The 22,321-nt window shown below is 36.8% G+C and overlaps 1 protein-coding gene and 1 long non-coding RNA gene across 2 annotated transcripts in view; one reads left to right on the forward strand and one right to left on the reverse strand.

Moving 5' to 3' along the window:
- The window catches only part of LOC125668043 (maltase-glucoamylase-like), a 34,099-nt gene that overhangs the window by 4,882 nt on the left and 6,896 nt on the right, over positions 1–22,321 (reverse strand). Inside the window, exons 7-30 of the mRNA XM_048901778.2 lie at positions 21,950–22,081; positions 19,095–19,229; positions 17,562–17,681; positions 17,280–17,403; positions 14,440–14,590; positions 14,152–14,285; positions 13,293–13,327; positions 13,032–13,148; positions 12,117–12,265; positions 10,803–10,887; positions 9,768–9,824; positions 9,412–9,539; positions 8,819–8,907; positions 8,581–8,630; positions 7,504–7,653; positions 7,328–7,392; positions 6,788–7,091; positions 4,309–4,460; positions 3,252–3,426; positions 3,070–3,166; positions 2,700–2,812; positions 2,350–2,475; positions 1,434–1,565; positions 101–235 (exon numbers count right to left, since the gene is read on the reverse strand). Of these exons, the coding sequence (XP_048757735.2) occupies positions 101–235; positions 1,434–1,565; positions 2,350–2,475; positions 2,700–2,812; positions 3,070–3,166; positions 3,252–3,426; positions 4,309–4,460; positions 6,788–7,091; positions 7,328–7,392; positions 7,504–7,653; positions 8,581–8,630; positions 8,819–8,907; positions 9,412–9,539; positions 9,768–9,824; positions 10,803–10,887; positions 12,117–12,265; positions 13,032–13,148; positions 13,293–13,327; positions 14,152–14,285; positions 14,440–14,590; positions 17,280–17,403; positions 17,562–17,681; positions 19,095–19,229; positions 21,950–22,081 (2,955 nt within the window). The remainder of the gene's footprint in view (positions 1–100; positions 236–1,433; positions 1,566–2,349; positions 2,476–2,699; positions 2,813–3,069; positions 3,167–3,251; positions 3,427–4,308; positions 4,461–6,787; positions 7,092–7,327; positions 7,393–7,503; positions 7,654–8,580; positions 8,631–8,818; positions 8,908–9,411; positions 9,540–9,767; positions 9,825–10,802; positions 10,888–12,116; positions 12,266–13,031; positions 13,149–13,292; positions 13,328–14,151; positions 14,286–14,439; positions 14,591–17,279; positions 17,404–17,561; positions 17,682–19,094; positions 19,230–21,949; positions 22,082–22,321) is intronic.
- On the forward strand, positions 12,182–14,370 carry LOC130054215 (uncharacterized). Its single transcript, XR_008802496.1, has 2 exons — positions 12,182–12,297; positions 14,131–14,370. It is a non-coding gene; the product is annotated as an uncharacterized LOC130054215 (long non-coding RNA).

The raw sequence follows: 22,321 nt of genomic DNA on the forward strand, positions 1-22,321 counted from the left end.
CCAATAACCCTGTCAGTACGTGCAAAATTATTACAAAAACTATGTTCATAATATTTGTTGTTTTGAATAATGCATACAACCTAATTAAATAGATACGTACGTAACCCAAAAGTGCTCCTGCATCACTGCTGTCGGAGGGTGCGGAATAATTTTTCGGCCACATTACGCTTCCTTTGACCTCTTTGATTTTCTGGTATGGTTGATAACCTGAAACATTGCTGATCAGCGTAGGATCCTATCAGATAAAAAATACAGAGGATGAGTAGAACGAAATTTCTTAGTCCAGTGGACTACCCAGTATCATGAAATAATATTTAGGGAGAGGGCTAAAATAGGTTATGCCTGCTTCCCGATCCCATTCACTTTGTGAATAAAATATAGTTTAAATTAAGTATCATAAAAACATCAGATCTTGGATGACTTGAATGCCCCAAAAGAGCGTAGAGATGTGACTTAGATCACTTTCTAAGCATATATCAAGTCTGAATTGCACAACGCTTTTGGGGCGTTAAGCTCACAATTCCTATATCCCTTGACCCCCTTTAATTTGGCTTATGATTCTTTTTCAGTGTAGTATCCCCACTCTTTTTTTGGTTTTGTCAATGTAGGTAGTCAATGTAGGTAAGTCATTAAAGTTTTTTTGTGTATGTTGTTTTACGTCTCATTCGAGAAATGTTCATTCACGTAGAGACGTCACCAGTTGTATGTGACCAGTGCATGACGCTCAGGGTCGCAGCAGTGAGGAATCTTCCTCGTGCCAATACCAATAGTGATAAAAGACCTCCAATTTTATGGCCATATCCGAAAGACCCGCGACATTCACTTCCAACGCAGGACCCTTGGGAGGGACCAGTCACTACCTTAATCAAACGTCTTATGTTTGATGCATCGTCGCTAGCCACGGTTACCGAGTCCGGTAGTACCTACCCTACTGTAGTGTAAACGGAGACAATAGGTGTGGCTTGCGACGAAGAGTTTGATGCGTCGCTGGGATCATGATTGGAACCGAATATCTCCTGGTTGCAAAACGAGCAACGGAACCAATTCGCTACCGATCCAAAAAAAAAAAAAAATTAAAAAATAATTTTATGTACAATCAAATTTCAGAAGCACAAAGGACGTCAAAAATAATGCTATTACCATTTAGGGCACTCTATGTTTGATGCCATATAATGAAACCTCCAAACTTTGCTGATATTGAACAAAACGACATAGCTCCTGTTCATTAGTGAATCAGGTTCGTTATGATGATGGTGATATAGAAATACCCTGATCAGAACAATCTATCCCAATGCATTCAGTCTCATTTCATGTGACAATCAAAAGAGAGAAAAACATGTTACCCCAAAACTGATGTCACAGTAGCTGTCATTTGATGTTTTTCGTGATGTAGCTTTTTCTCACAAAAGTAAACCAAAAATATCTAAAATTACCAAAATAATAATTGTCTTCATCCCCCTCTCCTGAAGTCCTTTGAAGTAATCATTCAGACCGGGAAATCGATCGTGGTCTATCGTGAAGTCCATTTGCTTATACATATGATCGATGTCCGCATACTGAACGTCCTGTTAAAAATTACATATATATACTATTACAACAGATAATGACCAATCAAACATTTCATAACTCTCCCAAAAAGATTTTATCGCAGTCTGGAGATGGATTCATAAAATATGTTAATAAATATAATCGACAATAAAAATCATAACAAAATCGTAAAAACGTTACGACAAGTTCTCAACTAAAACAATTCAAAGATATATTGCTTTTCACAAAGTGATTCCTGACTAAGTAGCGGCACAAATTACTCATCTCCATACTGTTGTAATTTTGAAACATACAAAAAATTACGAATTTGTGCAAGACATAATCAACCATCATTTATTTCATTTCTGAAACAAGAATGTTTGTGTGCCATTTAGGTTAGGTAAAAAATAAGGTTGTGATTAGGGTTAAAAGTTATTTAAGGCAAGGATTTCGTTTAAAGCTAGGGTTAGAGTTAGGACAATGATTACTTTAGAGCTAGGGTTAGAGTTAGGGCAAGATTTATGGTTAAAACTAGGGTTAGAGTCATGGCAAGGGTTAGGTATACGTTACTATAGGGGTATACTGTGGAGTCATCATTGTTCGTGGGGAATTGATGTTCGTAGGTCACTCTTACCCATGAATTTACGTGTCCTTGAACATTTTTTTGAACCAAGTAGAGAAGCGAAATTACGTCCACACGAACCAGCAAAATTTTGCTTACCCATGAACATTGGCCCCCACGAATTAAAATGATTCCACAGTACTTATGTTGTGTGGTATGTTAACGGTGCTGGATAAACCCTTGTTAAATGGTTGTCTTACATGTGGTATGTTTGCAGTTTTTGTCCTGTCCACTGCCTCTTGCATTTTCTCTATCGTATTGTAACCATAGCGACACAGTTGGAAACCCAGTGACCAATATGGCGGCAAATATGGCCTTCCAATAGCCTGGAGGATTGATCAACACATTATGCAAGTATGACATCAAAGCCTGGAAAATTGCTTGACAAGTTAAAATTGAAATAGAATTGTTATTTCCATAATGAAAGGTGAAGATAACGAACAGTGATCAATTTCATAACTCCTATAAGCAATACAAAATAGAGAGTTGGGCAAACACGAAAACTAATATCATTGACGTCTAATCTTTCACAACTGCTATATTTTCTTACCGTGTGGTACTGTTGAACTACATTTTCCGGCTCCGGTCCCATGAAAACATAAAAATCCAAAATTCCCCCGATTGTTCTGTAGATCAACATCGGAAGTGGCGTGAAGGCATAATCTGAAAAGAGCTTATTTCAGTTACATCAGTAAAGGTTTTGCACGAAAAATTCAAGTAGACCCATTAATGGTAACACGCAATAAAACTAAAATTAAGTATTGTATGCTTGGTTATTACATCTCATTTTGAATAAACTAAAAATCTGTACATTGTCAACTTAGGGTTACAATCTTGGGTATTATAATACTGTACATACTACCTTGTGCGATACACTCTGTATATATATTATCTTGAGCGTTACAATCTCTATATATTACCTTGTGCGTTACTGTTTAGCAATAAAACTCCGTGAGATTGCCCATCCTCCTCCATACACATGTAGAATGGATGAACTCCATAGTGGTTATTAAAATTCTGCAAACAAAAATATTCCAACTCAGGATATACTATTATATTGTTTAAAAAGTAAATGAAGGCATGCGCATGAGAATACCTATACCTGATTCCCGGTTCCCTCGTCCCTTGCGAACATAGGCCACTGTTTCCAGTTCACATCATGACGAAATTTCCCATGTACATTTTCTCCAAAACCGTACACGTTCCGTGAGGGCAGTTTTGTGGCGATTTGGAGGAACTGATTCTCAAATGTTAAGCCACCAACACTTGTATCCCAACTGAAACAATTCTTTAGACTTTACGCTTGGCGATTTTATTGTGAGATAAGTTTTAAGTGTATTATGGTAGTCTACAATAACGCATAAGGTATGCATAGTAATGGAACAAATAAATTGTGGTATCCAAAATGTTACATATTTATTCAAGAAGCATTTTTAAAAATGAAATTTAATTCTTATATTTATATTTTACTTTCAGTTATGTCGGAATTCTCAGCCATTGAAATAGACGTAATTTATCTATCAAGAGTTTACAACTGCAGCGCGATCAAGAGGAACTGACTATCATGATAGTCTTAAAATCATACGTGTGGTTTATGCTGTCCCTACAATTCACCAGTTTTGCATTAGTTTAGTATGTCCCAAAGGTCACGCATGAAAGAAATCATTGTAGTCAAAGTTAGAAAAATGTTTCTCAAAATATGCAAGAGACGTCTTTGAGCTTTGAGAGATATCTCTTTTACATGGATAAAGAAATATCTCTAAATGTTAAGAGATACACGTATCTATCTGTTCAGTCAGTTAAAAAGATACTTTTCTAAGTTGAAGATACATTTTTCTGTCTTTAAGACATATCTCTTTATGCTAAGAGACATCTTTCTTCGTTAAAAAGATATCTTTCTAAATTAGAGATATACTTTTTAAAATAAATATAGTAAAGCGGCTGGCCATAATAAACGGTAAAATCGTGCAAAACGCACAGAACGTGACTACCGTAGTGTATATTTCAGATCACCAAAATATTCATATTGCTTTAATGGAAGAGCAAGACGAAATGTTATGATCTAGATTGTGAGTTAGTATTTCAAAGCTGTATGGAATAAATAATTATATCTAAAATATAGTATAAAAGTATATACTAGTGTACAACAAGATACTTACATGATAGTGCGGGAACTTCGTCGGATGATTTGAAAAGAGAATGTTTCATTATTTGTAATCCTTAATTCGTATCTTGGTTCTAGACCGTGTTGATGAGGGGAAATCTCCATTTCTAAGGGAACGGTATATCTGTTTTTCGATGGTACATCAAACTGCAAAACGTGCAACAGATAAATTTTTAATCGATTTCCTTTAATAATTTGAACAGGTTCTGTTGTGGAATTAAATGTTTTAAACGCTATAAAAAGATGCATCCCCTTCCATGCCCGTATCTGTACGAGGCATGGGATTTTGGTTTCACTCCCAACTGATATTAATGTAAAACTTATACGGTGTACATTTAAATACTGATCTCAGAGCTATATAATGTAAGTATAGTAAATATACAAAAATATACTACTCTGATCTAAAAGGATGTAAAGTATATTACAACTGATCTCATATAAATATGATGTTAAATAATATAAAATTGTGAATATTGTATATACGACAGAAAACTGGTGTAAAACTGGTCTGTTACGAACAGGAACTGATTGGCAAATGCGGGCAGACATGAAACAAAGAACTGAATTTCCACTTGAGATAGCAGCTACGAACAATAGTCCCGACATAGTCATCTGATCGGCGGCAACAAAGCAGACAATTCTTTTGGAGCTGACTGTGCCGTGGGAAGACAGAATGGAGGAAGCATACGAGCGGGAAAATCTTAAGTACTAAGATCTTGTGAAGGACTATCAACAGAATGGATGGAAGGTCTGGTTCTTCGCAGAAGTGGGGTGCAGAGGGTTTGTTGGGCAGTCAATGTGGAGAGCATTGAGAGCTATCGGTATAACGGGAGCAGAGGGAAGACGATTGGTAGGATTTTTTTGTAGAGAAGCAGATACAGCATCCATGAGGTTGTGGAGAAGGAGGTCAGACAAGTGGAATACCAGCAAATGTGAGGGTAGCAGTGTTGGAGAGCCAAGTGGTTCCGGGCTGAGACTTGACCAGAGGTGCTCTGGAGGTTGTCGTGGACAGCGCTGAAACAGCCGAGGAAGGAGGAGACACCTGAAGACGGAGCCACGCATCTATTCAACCAGGACGTATACAGTGAATTTCATTTGGGAAGCCAGTGACAGCCACAAAAGTCTGGATGACAACTGAGAATAGTTCAATGATAACCTGGAGAGACGGGGATCAGGGATGTGGAGGCTTGGCAGGCAGAAACACATCTTCCATGAGGAGGGGCCCATTTCATCTTGCTATGGACAGATCTATACTGAGACACCACCAAGGTCGCGTGAGAGCGGGGAAGGAAGAACGACCTAGGAGACCGATAACCAGGAAACAACAGAGCAACGGACAACGACTACGATTTTTAACAACGGAAATGTATGCAACTGTGGGAAAGCATGCAAGAGTCGACGGGGTCTCAAGATCCATAATGCGAAAATGGGGTGCAAACCAAATCAGCGATTACCACAAAACAGAGAATACAGATATGGAGAATGCAAGGAGGAAGAAGATAGAATGTTCAAACAGTACTTGCAAAAGTGATCGGAAACAGTTTGATATAGATGTTCATGCAACTTTGAATTTGACCTTGGCAGGCAGTGTTGATAGAAAGATAGAAGCCATGGCATCAACTGTTTACAATATGGGTCTTGAACGGTTTGGTGTGGAACAAAGGGAAAAGTGAAGAAAAGAGGAAAAGAAGAACAGAAGAGAAAAGGAATTAACGAAGCTGAGACAAGACCTACGACAGCTTTGGAAGAGGTACAAGAAAGCAACAGAGGAGGAGAAACCAGCATTATCGTAGTGATGAGATGACATTAGGGAAAGACTGAAGGTGGCAAGAAAAGCAGAAAGAAGCAGGCGTCGAAGGAAAGAGCGAGATAGAGCAAGATTACGATTTACATCAGATCCGTTCCAGTTTATATCAAGGTCATTAGAAAGTAAAGGATCAAGAGAGCTGGAAGCTAGTAAGGATGATGCCGAAAGGTAATACATAGTGATCCGAACAGAGAAGAAGAGTTAGGGGAGTTGGAACAGTCAATACAGGAAGAGGAGCCAAAAAATTAGACGAAACACCACCCAAGTTTAAGGAAGTAAAAGATGAAATCAAGAAAGCGAGAGCTGCATCAGCACCAGAACCAAACGGAGAGAAGACGATTGATAGAATGTTTGTGTAGGGAGACAGAGACAGCATCCATGCGATTGTGGAGAAAGAGGTCAGACAAGTGGAATACCAGCAACTGAGAGGGTAGCAGTGATGGAGAGCCAAGTGGTTCTGGGCTTGGACTTGATCACCCCAGTCGGCGCACCTCTGGAGGTTGTAGTGGACAGCCGAGGAAGGAGAATCCACTTGATGATGGAGTCATGAATCTAATTCACCAGGATGTATACAGGGAATATATACATTACAATATTATACTGATCCATGGGCATGTTATGTAAATACACATTGCAATACTGATCTCATAGGCAAATAGACACACACCTTAAACCGGAACACTGCATCTCCGTAACTTTCTATCTCGAAGACGAGATCGATTATGGGGGCTCCAAAAGGTGATTTTCCTTTCCATTTCAAGGGTACACGCCATCCATTCTGCGTGTTTGTTACAGCCCCCGAAACACTATATCCATATTCCGTCATGGGAAAATGACAATCTGGTGCTTCTGACCTGGTAGAGTTATATATGCAGTTTCTTAGTTCACATTTCTCTTTAGTCAAGGTTTCATACTTTCCTAGACGTTCCGGAAAACAGTCAATTCTTTGAAGATCAGCTATGTCCCCACCCCTAAATGAAATATCACACAGAATATTATAGAATGTATTAGTTTTATAAATTTTACATATTCATTTTTGCAGCGGTGTTTTAATCAGATTAAGAAACGTTTGGTGGTCAATCATTGAATACTCAAGTTCAGACCTTTGTCCTTATTCAAATGTACAGTTATTTGTGTAAATACAGTCAAGCCTGTAATTTCATTTGCATTTGGTCTGTAAATTTATAAAAAAAACTTTGAAACTTACATCCATTTGATGCTCATTTCCTCTGACAGCGGGTGAGACAAGTTTGTTAAGGTGAGAACGTGTCCCTGCAACATACAAGCACTTTTTAGCATTAAATCCGAGCTGTAATGGCCGATTATTTTATCATTTTCACACACGCAATGAATCATTTCTATAATCCAAAAATAGTTTGTTACCTTCTGTGTGAAACTGGTTATCTGTTCCGTGCTGTCCTTCAGAACTAAAGTTACATTTTCTTGTACTCCCCAGATTTCTATTTCGTCAATGAATAGGTCTTCTTTTAACACGTCAGTCCTCCAGTTTTCGAACTTAAATGTCAACTCGGACTAAATGAAATAAAACAGAGGATAAAATAAACAAACGTTAATAGAGTGAGGTTGAACATATACATGTACAACCAATTAACAATGCACGTAGAATTCGCCATCAGCGCATCTGTCTATCTGTATGTTACTGCCTATTCAACGTCCATAAAATCGTTACAACATTCACACATTTTCATTCATATGTCGATTCAATATATCCTAGTGAACTCGAAGTAAAAGACGCCATAGAGTCGTCCACTTCTGCTTCATACTTAGATATTTTATTGAAAGTAGATATTAACGGCAAACTAACAACTCAACTTTATGACAAACGGGATGATTTCAACTTCTCCATCGTCAACTTCCCATATTTATGTAGCAATATTTCATTAGCACCTGCATATGGTGTTTACATCTCTCAACTGATTCGATGCGCAAGAGCTTGTTCTGCGTATGGTCAGTTTTTAAATCGAAGCAGGCTACTGACAAACAAATTGATGGTGCAGGGGTTCCAACAGTCTTGTTTAACATCAGCATTTCGCAAATTCTATGGTCGTTATAACGATCTAGTTTGCCAATACAACCTATCATTGGGTCAAATGCTGCCTGACGTGTTAGGCCGTTCTTGGCACACTGATTTTGACTACGGATAACTCCGTTTACCTGATCAAGATATAGGGTTCACGGCGGGTGTGACCGGTCGACAGGGGATGCTTAATCCTCTAGGCACCTGATCCCACATCTGGAATATCCAGGGGTCCGTGTTTGCCCAACTCTCTATTTTGTATTGCTTGTGGGAGTTATGGGATTGATCGCTGTTTTGTTTTTTTTTTGGTCTTCATCTTTCACTTTAATCAATTCTTAAACATTATACAAGCTATCAGAGAATGAACTTAGTCATGATAGAGATATGTCTACTTTCCCTGTACCTTTTCAAAGAACATTTACCTGTTCAACAGTCATTGAGGCAAGCAAAAACTTTCCGTTCTCAACAGTATCTGGAAAAAAAAAAATCAGGATATTTTGCAATTTCCCCAATACCATGTAAGTTAAAACCTTGTGTTTTATCTTCAGAGTTGTTAAAAAAAAATATATGACAAAACCACATACCATGTAGGAGTGTGTTTTCCTTTGCCCCCCCCCCCCCAACACGCACGCATAAACACACACGCACGCGCGTGCTTACCTATGGAGACCCCGTCGTCCCAAAACAAATTTCCACGAGCTTTTCCATCTCCATCCAGTGCAACCAATAACGAAAGAGGGTTTTTTCGGCTGAAAGTGTTAAATAAATTACCTGCGTTCAATGATATTTTTTTATGGAAATGTTTGTAGGTTTAAAAAGCATACAGGAAAAAAAACCTCTGCAAAATTATATAAATCTTTAAGAAGATACATGGCGATATGGCAAATGGTCGTCTATCGTATAGTTTTAACATTGAGATATTTATGAAATAAAAACCTAGCATAATCGAATTGGTCAGTCATCGGAAATAAACATTGACTATATATACCATATACTGGTTTTTTGTTTTTTTATCGACATAGGTAAATGACAATGTACCTACAACATGATTATCAACATTATGAATTATCTTTGTCAAAATCTTAAAAGTATTGTTCAAAAGTTGACAAAAAAGTGTATTATTTCTTTTAAATCGCGTTTTGCATAAGACTCCTTAAAATTTTCTTTCCATATAAAATTCAGGTCATCTCTAAAGTACCTGGTATTCAACATACTACATATATGCAGTAATTAGTTCATGCTCATTAATTTACCTTTCTGCAGTTGTCGTTGATGGCGCCTGTTGAGGAATTATAGATCCACCCCTTACACTTAACAGAATTTTGGAATCTAGTTGAACATCTTGTGTAAAATTTTTACCGGTACTCTGAGCCACTTCTCCCTGAAAGTAAAGGACGATCTTCAAATATCTAAATTGACGTAAAAGATCATTTACGTCTGTTCAGTCAATAAATTTAGGTTCAAGTAGTTCTAATTTGATATCCGGATTACAAGGGTACACACTATAATGGAGATTTCAGCATCAATGATATCGCTAAATACGTATATAATCAAATAACCGATACATGAACACTAAAACGAAACCAAACTCACAAATAAATGAACTCACAGTATAGTAGTTGTACCATACTCCGACTGGTAGGTAGTACGTGATTGTTTGGGCACTCTGATAATAAAAAGGAATACGTATATCAAAATTAAACAAGTCGTCTTCCTCAAGACGAGAGGTGATGAAGCACAATCCCTACATATAAATGTGACAATTGTACCTTGCACAGTATCAAGGCAGTAAAAGTAACAATGTGAGAGATATACAAGTGATGAAGCATGCCTCGCACAATATGAGAGATACAAATGATGAAGTATGCCTCGTACAATATCATATGAGAGTTATACAAATGATGACGCATGCCTCGCACAATATCAGAGATATACAGGAAATATAAGCGATGAAGTTTTCTTTAGACAGTATAGCAGATGGCAGTAATGATAAAGCAAAACTAGCAGAGCAAGAAATTCAAGTAAAGAAGCATAATGCATCCCAAAAAGTACAAAAAGAACACTTCAAAGAATAGAATAGAAAAGCGTATACTTGTTCTGCGTATGGTCAGTTTTTAGATCGAGGCAAGCTAATGACAAACAAGTTGATGGTACAGGGGTTCCAACAGTCTCCTTTCATTGGGTCAAATGCTGTCTGACGTGTTTCATACCGATTGTTAGACCGTTCGTGGCACACTGATTTTGACTACGGATAACTCCGTTTTACCTGATCAAGATATAGGGCTCACGGCGGGTGTGACCGGTCGACAGGGGATGCTTACTCCTCCTAGGCACCTGATCTCACCTCTGATGTGTCCCGAGGTCCGTGTTTGTCCAACTATCTATTTTGCATTGCTTATGGGATTGGTGAGATTGATCATTGTTCGTTATCTTCACCTTTCATGATGCAAGTAATAAAGTATACCTCACAGAGTATCAGATAGAATGTTCTCTCGTTAAAGTGATCTAATGTCCTTCGGACCCGAGACAGGTTATTCCAACTAACAGAGTATACATGTATATAAGAAATAAAATATACTTTTTACACAAGTGATACAAGTAAATACCTCCTATAAGTATAAGAGATAAAATTGATGGGGCATACCTCATACAATATAGGCGATATGAGAAGGGAACTTCCCCATAGAAATTGCTCGTCGATTTGCAAAGTATATTCATCGGTTGTAAATCTGTAAGTATAGAAATTTCATAATGCTGGAACGATAACATAGTTTGAAGAAATAAATCTCAATTTTGAAAATACATGAGGGTATGAACAGCAACGCTTCACACCGGCATATTTCATGAAGTGCTACCGTTAACGCGCTTTCATGAAAAGATTGTTGGCGTAAAGTCCATACTCTCATGTATTTGCATAAATGAAGTTTATTTCTCAAAATTACCTTCTACTTTCATTTCTGTTGGAATTCCCAGTCGTTAAATTAAACATACTATATCTATCTGTATTCATACGCGTATTGTTTATAAATGCAATGGTTATTATAACAATTTGTAGGGATAACAAAGGCAAAAACATTAGAAATGTGAATACTGTTAATTATTCGGTTTGTTACTGTCCGTCTACAAAAATTGGGATGTTAGTCCATTGAAGGCGAATCTTCTAACAACCCGACAGTAGACGGTCAGTAACAAATACGATAAGTGTTTTGTTTTGTCGAGGACCAACATGCTTTATATGTAAATATGTATAAGAACACGTTCTGGACGCCATGTTGCCGGCAATCACATGACGCGTTTTATCCAATGATAATATCTAATCCGAGGCAAAACAAAAAGAAAATATATGTACAAAAATCAAGGTTGATGTCCTTATTTTTGGATAATACTGCGGACCATTAATGTAGATAGCTCCAATTTCATGATTTCTGAATGGTAAGACATACAGCGAGTTCTCGAGTAATTTTAAAAACTGTGTTGATATACTGTAAACTTCAGCACATTTAATCAGGAAAATGAAACAACGGAGGGATAGATAAAGAGGAATACCATACTGAAATATAATCACCAACTTTGCGTACAAAATATAATTTATTTTGTTTTAAATCCTTTTTTTCCGCAAAAGGTGTAGGCCCTAATTACGGACTACCACAACTATCTGATCAATCGGTATTGTTGTATTCATATGTATACTTTTGAAAACAAAAACACTGTTGGGTTTAGATGTTGGTGTTGTTTAATTTAATTGTCTGGTTTCTTCGCCCCGAATGATTTACAATGTCATCGAAAATCTGAAAATGTTGACTATATATAGGTTGATTTTTGTCCAGCTGACCCCCCCCCCCCACCCCCCCCCCCCCCCCCCCCCAACTAAAACGTCGACCGTGGTTCGTTACCTCATTTTAAACTCTTCTCAAAATGATCAAACTTTGATCGAAAATCACGTCGACTGAGAACTTACTCGTGATGAAGAGGCCGTACTACTGTGTGCCCTTGAACATGGGCATAGTAAAACAAAGTGTACAAGTAAGGCAGCAGACGGTAACGTGTCTCCAGCGCCTCGCGGGAGGCCTTTGTCACGTTGTCACCCAGAGCTGCTGGATCTTGTTCCTATTAACAGAAGGAAAACACGTGAAAGGAAGGTGAGTATCTCAAAAAATATGAAAAATTGATAAAAGTAATCAGTTGACGGGTGATTTTATGAGTATGCCAACTTTAATCAAAAGAAAAGTATTCGGTTTTTTTAAAAAGTATTTCGAGAGAGGGGGCATTTATCTATGCGAAGTCATACAAGCTGTCAAATTTGATTGTATGGTACTTTTACAATATAAGCATATCTGAATACAATAAGATTTGAATAGCATACAATTTTTACTCTGTTTAAACATTATATTGTATAAAGACACCAGAACGTGTAGATTGGACAATTGGTCTGTGTCAATATATCTACTGAATGGGAGAGATTTCAAATACATGTTGCATTCTGATGCTAAAATTTAAATGAACTCTTCACCCCTACCCGTCATTTGACGAAAGATTAACTAAGAACCTTTTAGGTGCATCGCTATGATGGAATTTTTATCTTTACCACATAACATTCCCCTTTTCGTGATGTGAAATTTCTATCTTTACCACATACAATGATTCCATTTCCGTTGTGTACTACACAGATGTGAAATTTCTGACTTTGATACTTACAATATTTCCCTTTCTGTTATTTACAATATTTCCCTTTCTGTTATGCACATGTATTTCAGTGATTTTCTTTCTTTATCACATGCAATATTTGAACTGTACCTATCCGTTCTATTTTTACCACATACAACGTTTCCCTATCGTATACTATGTACAGTGAATTTCTATCTTTACCACTTACAATGTTTCCCAATCCGTTGTGGTTTCGAGAATAGGGATAAAAGGCACCAAGCTGCATCCATCTCAGACAGAGTTCTTCTGTTGTGTTATCAAAGAAGCCACAGATGTCAGAACCAATCTATAGGAAATAAAGCAGGAAAACTGGTTGTTAATATCCATACAGAGAGAGGGGACACACACACACACACACACACACACACACACACACACAGAGAGAGAGAGAGAGAGAGAGAGAGAGAGAGAGAGAGAGAGAGAGACTTACATAAGGTATTCCAAACAAATTGAATTCCAAGATCCCTGTAATGAAAGATATAGATAAGATATAAGTTTATTCCAATTTTGAGCCCAGAGGGCAAAACAGCAAGACAGCTTATAAAGAAGGAAATTTCAAAAAAGTTTACAACACTAACTATAGACTACATGATCTGCAAACTACATGTGGATGTAGCATATGGGGGAAACCAGTACATACATATATGGATTGCAAACCAGGTGTACATATAAGCAAATGGACAATATCAGGGTTATACCAACATATGAATAATAAACTATAAGGATTTCTGCAGTAATTTTTCTGAAAGTTTTAACTAAATATTCACTGAATTTGACAATTACTAATACTTGTTTGACTTTAAACATCAACCAAGTAAATTTGTCCTTATTTGTTAGATGGATAGAATTGTTGTTGAGCTCGTATATACATGTATCATGAAAAAACATGCATGAAATAACGTTAGATATTTGTTGTGTCTATTACATTTTTAAAGTCATACATAGAGGTCTGTTAGAGGATAGTCAATGCTTTGTAGTTGGATATGGAATTTATTTCCACAGTAATACAGGATTTTTTTTTCTTCTTCTGTTTATTTCATTTTCTTTCGTCTTTTAACATGTTTATTACAGTATAGTAATACACAACATGACGTCACAATCAATAACGTGTTATTTTCCTGTGAAAATATCATTTTTTATTCAATGAATAAATCATATCATTTAACTGTTAAAAATAAAATAAATCTGCTTCTTAAAAATCATTACAACGAACAGACTCATACAATGCAGAATACATCACCAAATTGAATTCGATTTTTACTTTTAAGTCACATCATCTGAAGACATACCTATGATTGAATTCCGCATGGACAACCAGGAACTGTCATTGTCGCCTAACCAGTGACCTCCATATCTGCCACTTCCTGGAAATGTGGACCGAGTTATCACCAGACCACGTTCAGCTGTAGCCTCGCGGATAGCACTGGGAAGCAATCATGATATAGAGAAATTAATGTAAACTCTCTCTCTCTCTCTCTCTCATTATGAATTTGTGGTAGTATCAAAGCGAACAAGCTGAATATAACACTGCATTCATTTTTTTGTTATGAATTTCTTTACTCATAATTCGTTCTTACTCCAGGGTGGGCTTAGTCTGGCTCCATCCATACATGCTATGTACATTGTAATGTAGCAGTTCATTTTCGTTTCCTTGTCGTGACGTCATACAGATCGTTTTATCCGATAGACGTATTTCACTGTCTGCCCGGTCGTGCACAAAGGCTGCCTCTGTAAGAGTTAAACAAGAGGCCGATGGGCCACATCGCTCACCTGAGTCACCTTGGCCCATATCTGAAGACTTTCCATATATACTTGCATATAAAACTATGGTCCCTATTGTGGCCTTAACCTACCCCTGGAGGCCATGATTTTTACAAACTTAAATCTGCACTATGTCAGAAAGCTTTTATGTAAATGTCAACTTCTTTGGCTCAGTGGTTCTTGAAAAGAAGATTTTTAAAGATTTTCCCTATATATTTCTATTTAAAACTTTGATCCCCTATTGTGGCCTCAACCTACCCCAGGGGCCATGATTTGAACAAATTTGAATCTACACTATTTCAGAATGCTTTCATGTAAATCTCAGCTCTTCTGGCCCATTGGTTCTTGAGAAAATTTTCAAAGATTTTCTCTATTTATTCCCAAGTAAAACTTTGATCCCCTATTGTGACCCCAACCTACTCCCGGATGCCATAACTTGAACAAACTTGAATCTGCACTATGTCAGGAAGCTTTCATGTAAATGTCAGCTCTTCTGGCTCATTGGTTGTGGAGAAGAAGATTTTTAAAGATTTTCTCTATATATTTCTATGTAAAACTTTGATCCCCTGTTGTGGCCCCATCCTACCCCCCCCCCCCCCCCCCCCCCCGCATGATTTGAACAAACTTGAATCTGCACTATGTCAGGAAGCTTTTATGTAAATGTCAGCTCCTCTGGCCCAGTGGTTCTTAAAAAGAAGATTTTTAAATGACCCTACCCAAATTTTGCATTTTTGTGATTATCTCTCCTTTGAAGGGGCATGGCCCTTCATTTGAACAAACTTGAAAGCCCTTCACCCAAGGATGCTTTTGGCCAAGATTGGTTGAAAATGACCCAGTGGTTCTGGAGAAGAAGATAAAAATGTGAAAAGTTGATGACAACAATGCCGACAGACAACGGACAAATTTTGATCAGAAAAGCTTGAGCCTTTGGCTCAGGTGATGCAGTAAAACAAGTGTTAATAAAATTCACATAATGACAAAGTTGACATTTTCTGTCCAGGAGATGATCGTTCAAGGGGAGTTAAATTAAAGCAATACTAGCTGTCATTTTGATATCGAAATTTTTTACTGCAAAATTGTGAATTGTTTTTCAGTGACAGAAAAAACTTTTGTTATCAATATTTGTGTTAGAAAACCTATTCAGAGGATCTGAATGAAGCAAAATTACATTATTGTCTTCCCGTACAAATAATGATTTCTATATACATGTATAATGCTATATATACATATATATATATTGAATAGAACCGAAATCTTTATTTTAATACAAGAGACCCACAGGACTTGTCGGTCACCTGAATACTAGTGAAAAAGTATCACTACTTCCACGGGCTATGGAATCTAGAAAAAATTTCCTGTTCTGAATATCTAAGCTAAATTCTAATGTTCAGCAACAGTATAAAACAAGATAGATGTGTTCTTAAAACTTCACTGTCCTCAAAAGTGTATACACTGATGAAAGGCTTTAAATAAAAAATATTACTAATTTGGACTCATCCTAAATAAAAGTTATAACCCTGGGTTGTGAAATTCACCATTTTTTGTACATCCTTTTCTGCTATTCTTAAGTATACATTTAGATTTTATATATTAGCAGCAAACTTACACATGAATACTATATACTAAGTTTGGCCCCACCCTTGGGTCAGAACCCCTACTCTGGGGATCATCAAATTTACAATTTTGGTGAAAGACTACCTGCTCTATCCATTCAATTTCAATTTAGCATCAACAGCACTAAAGAAAATGTTAGTTAAGTGTTTAACACATAAACACTATATACCAAGTTTGGCCCCACCCTGGGGTCAGAACCCCTACCCCGGAGATCATGAAATTTACAATTTTGGTAGAGGCCTTCCTGCTCTACATCACTATGCATTTAATATTTCTTACAAGTGTGCGTTTCTAGAAAGGAGGATTTTTGAAAATTGGTCAATTTTGGGCAGGTTTTGCACTGCCCCTAAGGCCCCAGGGGTGCAGGAATCTTGAAATTTACAATTTATGTCCCCCTTGTTCCAAATATGTTTCATATCAAATTTGAAAAGAATTGGAATGATAGTTATCAAGAAGAAGTTGAAAATGTCTATTGTTTACACATTTGATAACTGATTTCAAAACCCCTACCCCTGGGATCATCAAATTTACAATTTTGGTAAGGACTACCTGTTCTTTCTAACTATTTGCTTTCAATTTAGTATCAATAGCACTAAAGAAGATGTAATTTAAGTGTTTTACACATACACACTATATACCAAGTTTGACCGCGCCCTGGGGGTCAGAACCCCTACCCCGGGGATCATGAAATTTACAATTTTGGTAGAGGCCTTCCTACTCTACATCACTTACATGTGTGTGGTTCTTGAGAGGAAGATTTTTGAAAATTGGTCAATTTTGGGCAGTTTTTGCCCCGCCCCTAGGGCCCCAGGGGTGCTGGAGTCCTGAAATTTACAATTTACGACGGACGACAATCAATTGCAACAGGTCACCCGAGTTTACTCAGGTGACCTAAAAATCTTAAACTTAGTTTTAATTTTATCAATGACTATGGTTAAAGTTATACACAAAACTTTCATAATAACACATTTTTACAACAAAATAAAATTTTCAGATTTAGAGCTAATATAACTTTAAATCTAAAAGACTGATTGATCCTTACTGGTTCGATAGGGCGGATCCTCAAGTGGTGTGTTTGGGCAATGGAGACTCCAAGGATTGGTGTTTGGGGGATAATTCCACGGTTTTTCCTCATTCGTTCCAAAATTAGCTGGTTCGTTCATATCCTAATTTGAAATTGTTTTGGAGAATGAAATGTCTTGAATTTATTTTTATTTTTATTTGTTAGGATGAAAATGAACTACAAGTATTTAATACAAAAATTAATGAAGATGTAATTACACCCCGTTTTTTCCTCTCACGATTAATGATGGCACATACTTACAATCCATAAACCGTCCATAACCAGCCTATTTTCCCGATGATCCTTTATAAGCTCTTTCCAAACTTCCTGAGTTACCGTTTTGAAAAAGTCTGGGAACACGGCTTGTCCGTTGGGCCACACCTGAATGATAAATGTATTATTGAGCTTTGTTTCTGAAGGCCTTGGTTTGAAGGCTGAATGTTGCGGTCGCTTTAATGATAATACTAATGTATCTTTGGTGAATCACGATTTTTAGTCTTAGTTGAATATGAGGTGAAGCTGATCAGAGTGGGTAAAGCCGTAACCCAAATGCCATTTATGTCGGAATGGAATTTTTTCCAGAATGGGTGTGGAGGACCAACTGTCAGGGGATGCACCTTGATATTGATAAACGTTCAAAGAGGTTAGAATACTCTTGCAACGCTACAGCTAAAATTAAAGCACAACTAAATCGGAACCACTGGGCTGATAAGGTATTACAAACATGAAGAATCTCCGTAACCTTCAGTGTACATGTATATTTTCATAGCAAAGTTAAAAGGTAGGTTTATAAACAGAAAGTTACATAACGTTTACATGAAATTGTTGGACAATATTCTTGTTACTTTCGCGCAAATTTCATTTTATTCAAGTAATTCCAGTAGATTCGCTTTCCTCTTTTTAACTTTATACAAGTAAATACAAGTAGATTCACTTTCCTCTTTTTAACTTTATACAAGTAGATTCACTTTTCTCTTTTTAACTTTATACAAGTAGATTCACTTTCCTCTTTTTAACTTTATACAAGTAAATACAAGTAGATTCACTTTCTTACTTTATACAAGTAAATACAAGTAGATTCGCTTATACTTACATTTCCAACTTATTCTCTGCGACAATACTTTAAAGCTTCAATGTGCTAATTTCCTCATAAGTACATGTATGTAAATTGTCCACTTGTATGCAAATGAATGACGTCAGTGGGCGGGGATTATGGAAATTAACATGGTATGTCATATTTAAAGGCAGTAGTTTTGATATGTCGATTTTTTTGTTTTATCATTTTTATTTCAAATATAAATATAAAGGAATCATTATCTGATTTATAGGGTATGCAGAGGGATTAATGATGGAAGACGTTATACTTTATGCATAGGCAGCGATTTTTTGCTCTTCATTCATCGTTCGATCTGTGTCACGTTGACTATAGCAGAAGAGATTATATTTGTAAGACTTTTCCCCCCAAATCTCTTACCGTGATTTGTGGTGTTGTCTGTTTTACGTCTTCCTTTGTGTTTTACCACTATACGGTCTCATCGAGGCAACACCAGATATTAACGTATGTAAAGAGGGTGCATTTTCTCGTGCTTAGTGCGACATTCTAAATCACATATAGCATGTTTCATTCGAAAGAACTTTTAACTTTATAGTACGAAGATTTGTCGTATCAAAACCCCATTTCTGAATTACAAATCCAGCATTCCGAGACCTGTAAATACGTACATTGCCATTGTTTATAGGGGGGGGGGGTGAGTATTTAAGATAAGGTTGTAGTGATTGTTTATAAATACTTACGTATCCCAGTAACGCCCCTGTTGGATCCTTGTATCGTTGGTCTCCAGGAGCGTCACGCCACATCACAGCGCCCTTCACGTCGCTCAGCTTTTTGTAGGGTTCGTACAATGGGTCTGTGCTCAGTAAGGCGGGGTCCTAATACCATATTGAGAAGATACGGGTAATTTACATAAATCAACTCACAGAGTAAGTTCCTTTTGATTCAGAAGAAAAGAATACATAGCAAAATGGGGAACAAATGAAGAAACATGTATATGGAAATGAAAGAAAACGTGAGCAAGCTCACATACCCAGGCTCCAAAATAGCTTGACAAATGCCTCATATAATGAATGGTAATGCTTTGCATTACTGCAAGAACAGGACAGACGGGCTCGAAATCTTAAGTTCAAAAGGGGCGTAACGCCCAGAAAAATTATTGAATCAGAATTTCTTGGGACAATGCACATCTACACAGTGTGTCCTTATTAACTACAAAGTTTCACGAAATTCTGTTGAGTGGTCTCAGAGGAGTTGCGCTGACTATAAAAGGATTGACGGACTAACTGACGGACAGGTCAAAAACATACTCTCCGCAACTTCATTGCGTGGGTATAATAAAAAAAATCATATAACTTTCTAAGATATGTAACTTTATAATGACGCTTTTTTATTTCATGGACAAAATCTGGGTTGAAATACACCCTTTCTATAAGAAATCACCAGAAATCTTTCGTTCAAAGGTGTTTTGTATGTCTCACTACCTTCCTGAAAGCCATTTCAAACACATACGGATTCCTATTCACATACCAGTATCCTAAAACAATGTTGAAATGGGGAACTACGATGAACAGAAACCATTAGAGTCCCTTCCCTGAATCGAACTCACGGTCTACATATCTATGTTCAAGTGGTTCATGCAAAACCAATGCGCCATAAAGTTAGACGTGCAATTCTGCCGGTACATATAAACTTCAATGCAGTATCAAACCTGCCAGTATTGTTGGTAGACATTGGTATTACAAACAGATAAACTGTGACAAGTACACATGACATCAAATACATTTATTACCTTCCAGGTATTACAATTTAAGGGTCTTTTCAAACAAAGATTTATGCATACAAGCGTTGTTAAGAAGAAAAGATAACAATTAAATAAAAAATGCCTTCTGAAAGATCGAAGTCACTACCACATAATGCCTTTTTCTAGAATTTAAAGTAATATTAGCTCTAGATCTGAAAATTTCACTTTGTTATAAAACTGTGCTATTATGATAGTTTTGTATGTAACTTTAACCACAGTCATTGATAAAATTAAAATTAAATTTAAGATTTTATAGATTTCGGTTCTGTATACGGTTAAATATATGTTCTGTATACGGTTGAATATATAGCATTATATAGAAATCAATTTGTGTACGGGAAGACAATAATATAATCTTGCTTCATTCAGAGCCTCTAGATAGGTTTTCTAACACAAATATTAACAACAAAAGTTTATAAACCCTTTTTTTCCCCTATCATTGAAATATTAAATCACAATATAGCAACACAAATTTTCGACACCAAAATGAGAGCTAGTATTGATTTACCGGTAAGGGTAGATTGGCAATAAAACGGGTTTTTATTTTTTTTAAATTTTGTTTGTTTTACATCCCAGTCGAGATTTTTTCTTTCATATCCAGACGTCACTAGCTATTTAGACCTATGCCTGTGTAACATTTTAGTGACCCCGTTTAATGTTATACATGCGTCATCTCCGTTTTAAAGTCTCATCCGAAAGACCCGCGACTCTCTCTTCTAATTGCTGAATGTTTAGCGAAGAAGGAGTTATATTACTTACATGTATTTTTACATTTCAGGTTTAACGCTGTACGAGTGGGTCTCTACATCCACTTGCACGGCCTCGCAGTTACGAAGCGAGCGTTCTAAACGCTGAGAAACCTCGGTTAGTATAAAGAAGTATAATACCTACAAAAACTGTCATGGAAGAAATGTTATAGATATGTATGATGGTATTTTGGGATGGGAAACTTTAAAATGTCTCTTTTAAATGTTAGCGAAAACTGCATATTATGTGTAAATTTACTGAGAATTTTTTTTATCCATGCGGGACTTTTTTTAAAGGACAACAAATGTAGTACTGATATCTGTGCCCTTATTTTTTAAAGTAAGGATATGTGGTATGGTATGGTATTCATCCTTAGAGATTAAAAATTTAACTTTCAGTTTAATGTAAGACTAAGTTTTTCTAATAGAGATATTTTTCTACCACAAGACATTGTTGATACACATGTATGAACTTTTCAAAGTGACTGTCAAATCATTCACATGTGAGCTGAAAACCATTTGATCAGTTAGCAACCATGGGGTAGCACATCACATGCAATAAGTACAGTACGGCCAACGCGGATCCCGTGTTTTCCGCGCTCCCCCCGCGGGATAAAACTACCGCGGTATATCTCAGGTAACCCTGCATACCCCTCCCCCCCCTCCCACGGTCCCGCTGTCCTCGCCGCGGTCTCACCTGTAGATAATATTAATGCCATCAACAAATGCGAGTTATCTCCCGTTAACGTAAAAAAATATATACTGATCATCAACTGAAAACAGATCGCTTGTTCATCAATACTATAAATATATCAATTGCCATATACATGTGCATGCATCGCTTGTAAAAACACATTTTACAAAAACTTCTCATGTTACCTTTATTGAAACATACATTCAATATAAGGGTAGATTACCAATGTATTTATCAATCCGATTTCATTTTCAGTGTGACTGAACAGGCAAAGATTTTATCGTCTTGCACAAACCCATACAGTGTAAAACGGTATGAGAAATGCTTGGATGGGATTCGCCAACACACACTTACCAGTATGATAATTGTCCGCATTCCTTGGCTCCGTAACTCGTCAAAATACTCCTTGAGTCCTTTAAAATTGACCTGGTCGATTGTGAAATCCTTTTGCTCCTCCATATGGTCTATATCAGCATATTGTACATCCTGAGAATGTATATTTCTTTGTTGACGTAGAAATCAAATATGTTTCAAATATACAAGGTATATCCATCCAGAAACAAAAGCGCTTCCCATGATATTGTCATGAAATCAGTAAAGATTTAAAAAGGTATCTCTTAAAAAAAAGAAAAAAAAGAAAAAGAGGTATCTCTTAAGATAAGAGACATCGCTCAACTTAAAAATACCTCTCTCTAAGAAAGAGGTTTCTATTTCATATACATATAT

This window comes from Ostrea edulis, chromosome 4 (genome assembly GCF_947568905.1).
Source record: "Ostrea edulis chromosome 4, xbOstEdul1.1, whole genome shotgun sequence".
In the NCBI taxonomy this organism is placed as follows: domain Eukaryota; kingdom Metazoa; phylum Mollusca; class Bivalvia; order Ostreida; family Ostreidae; genus Ostrea; species Ostrea edulis.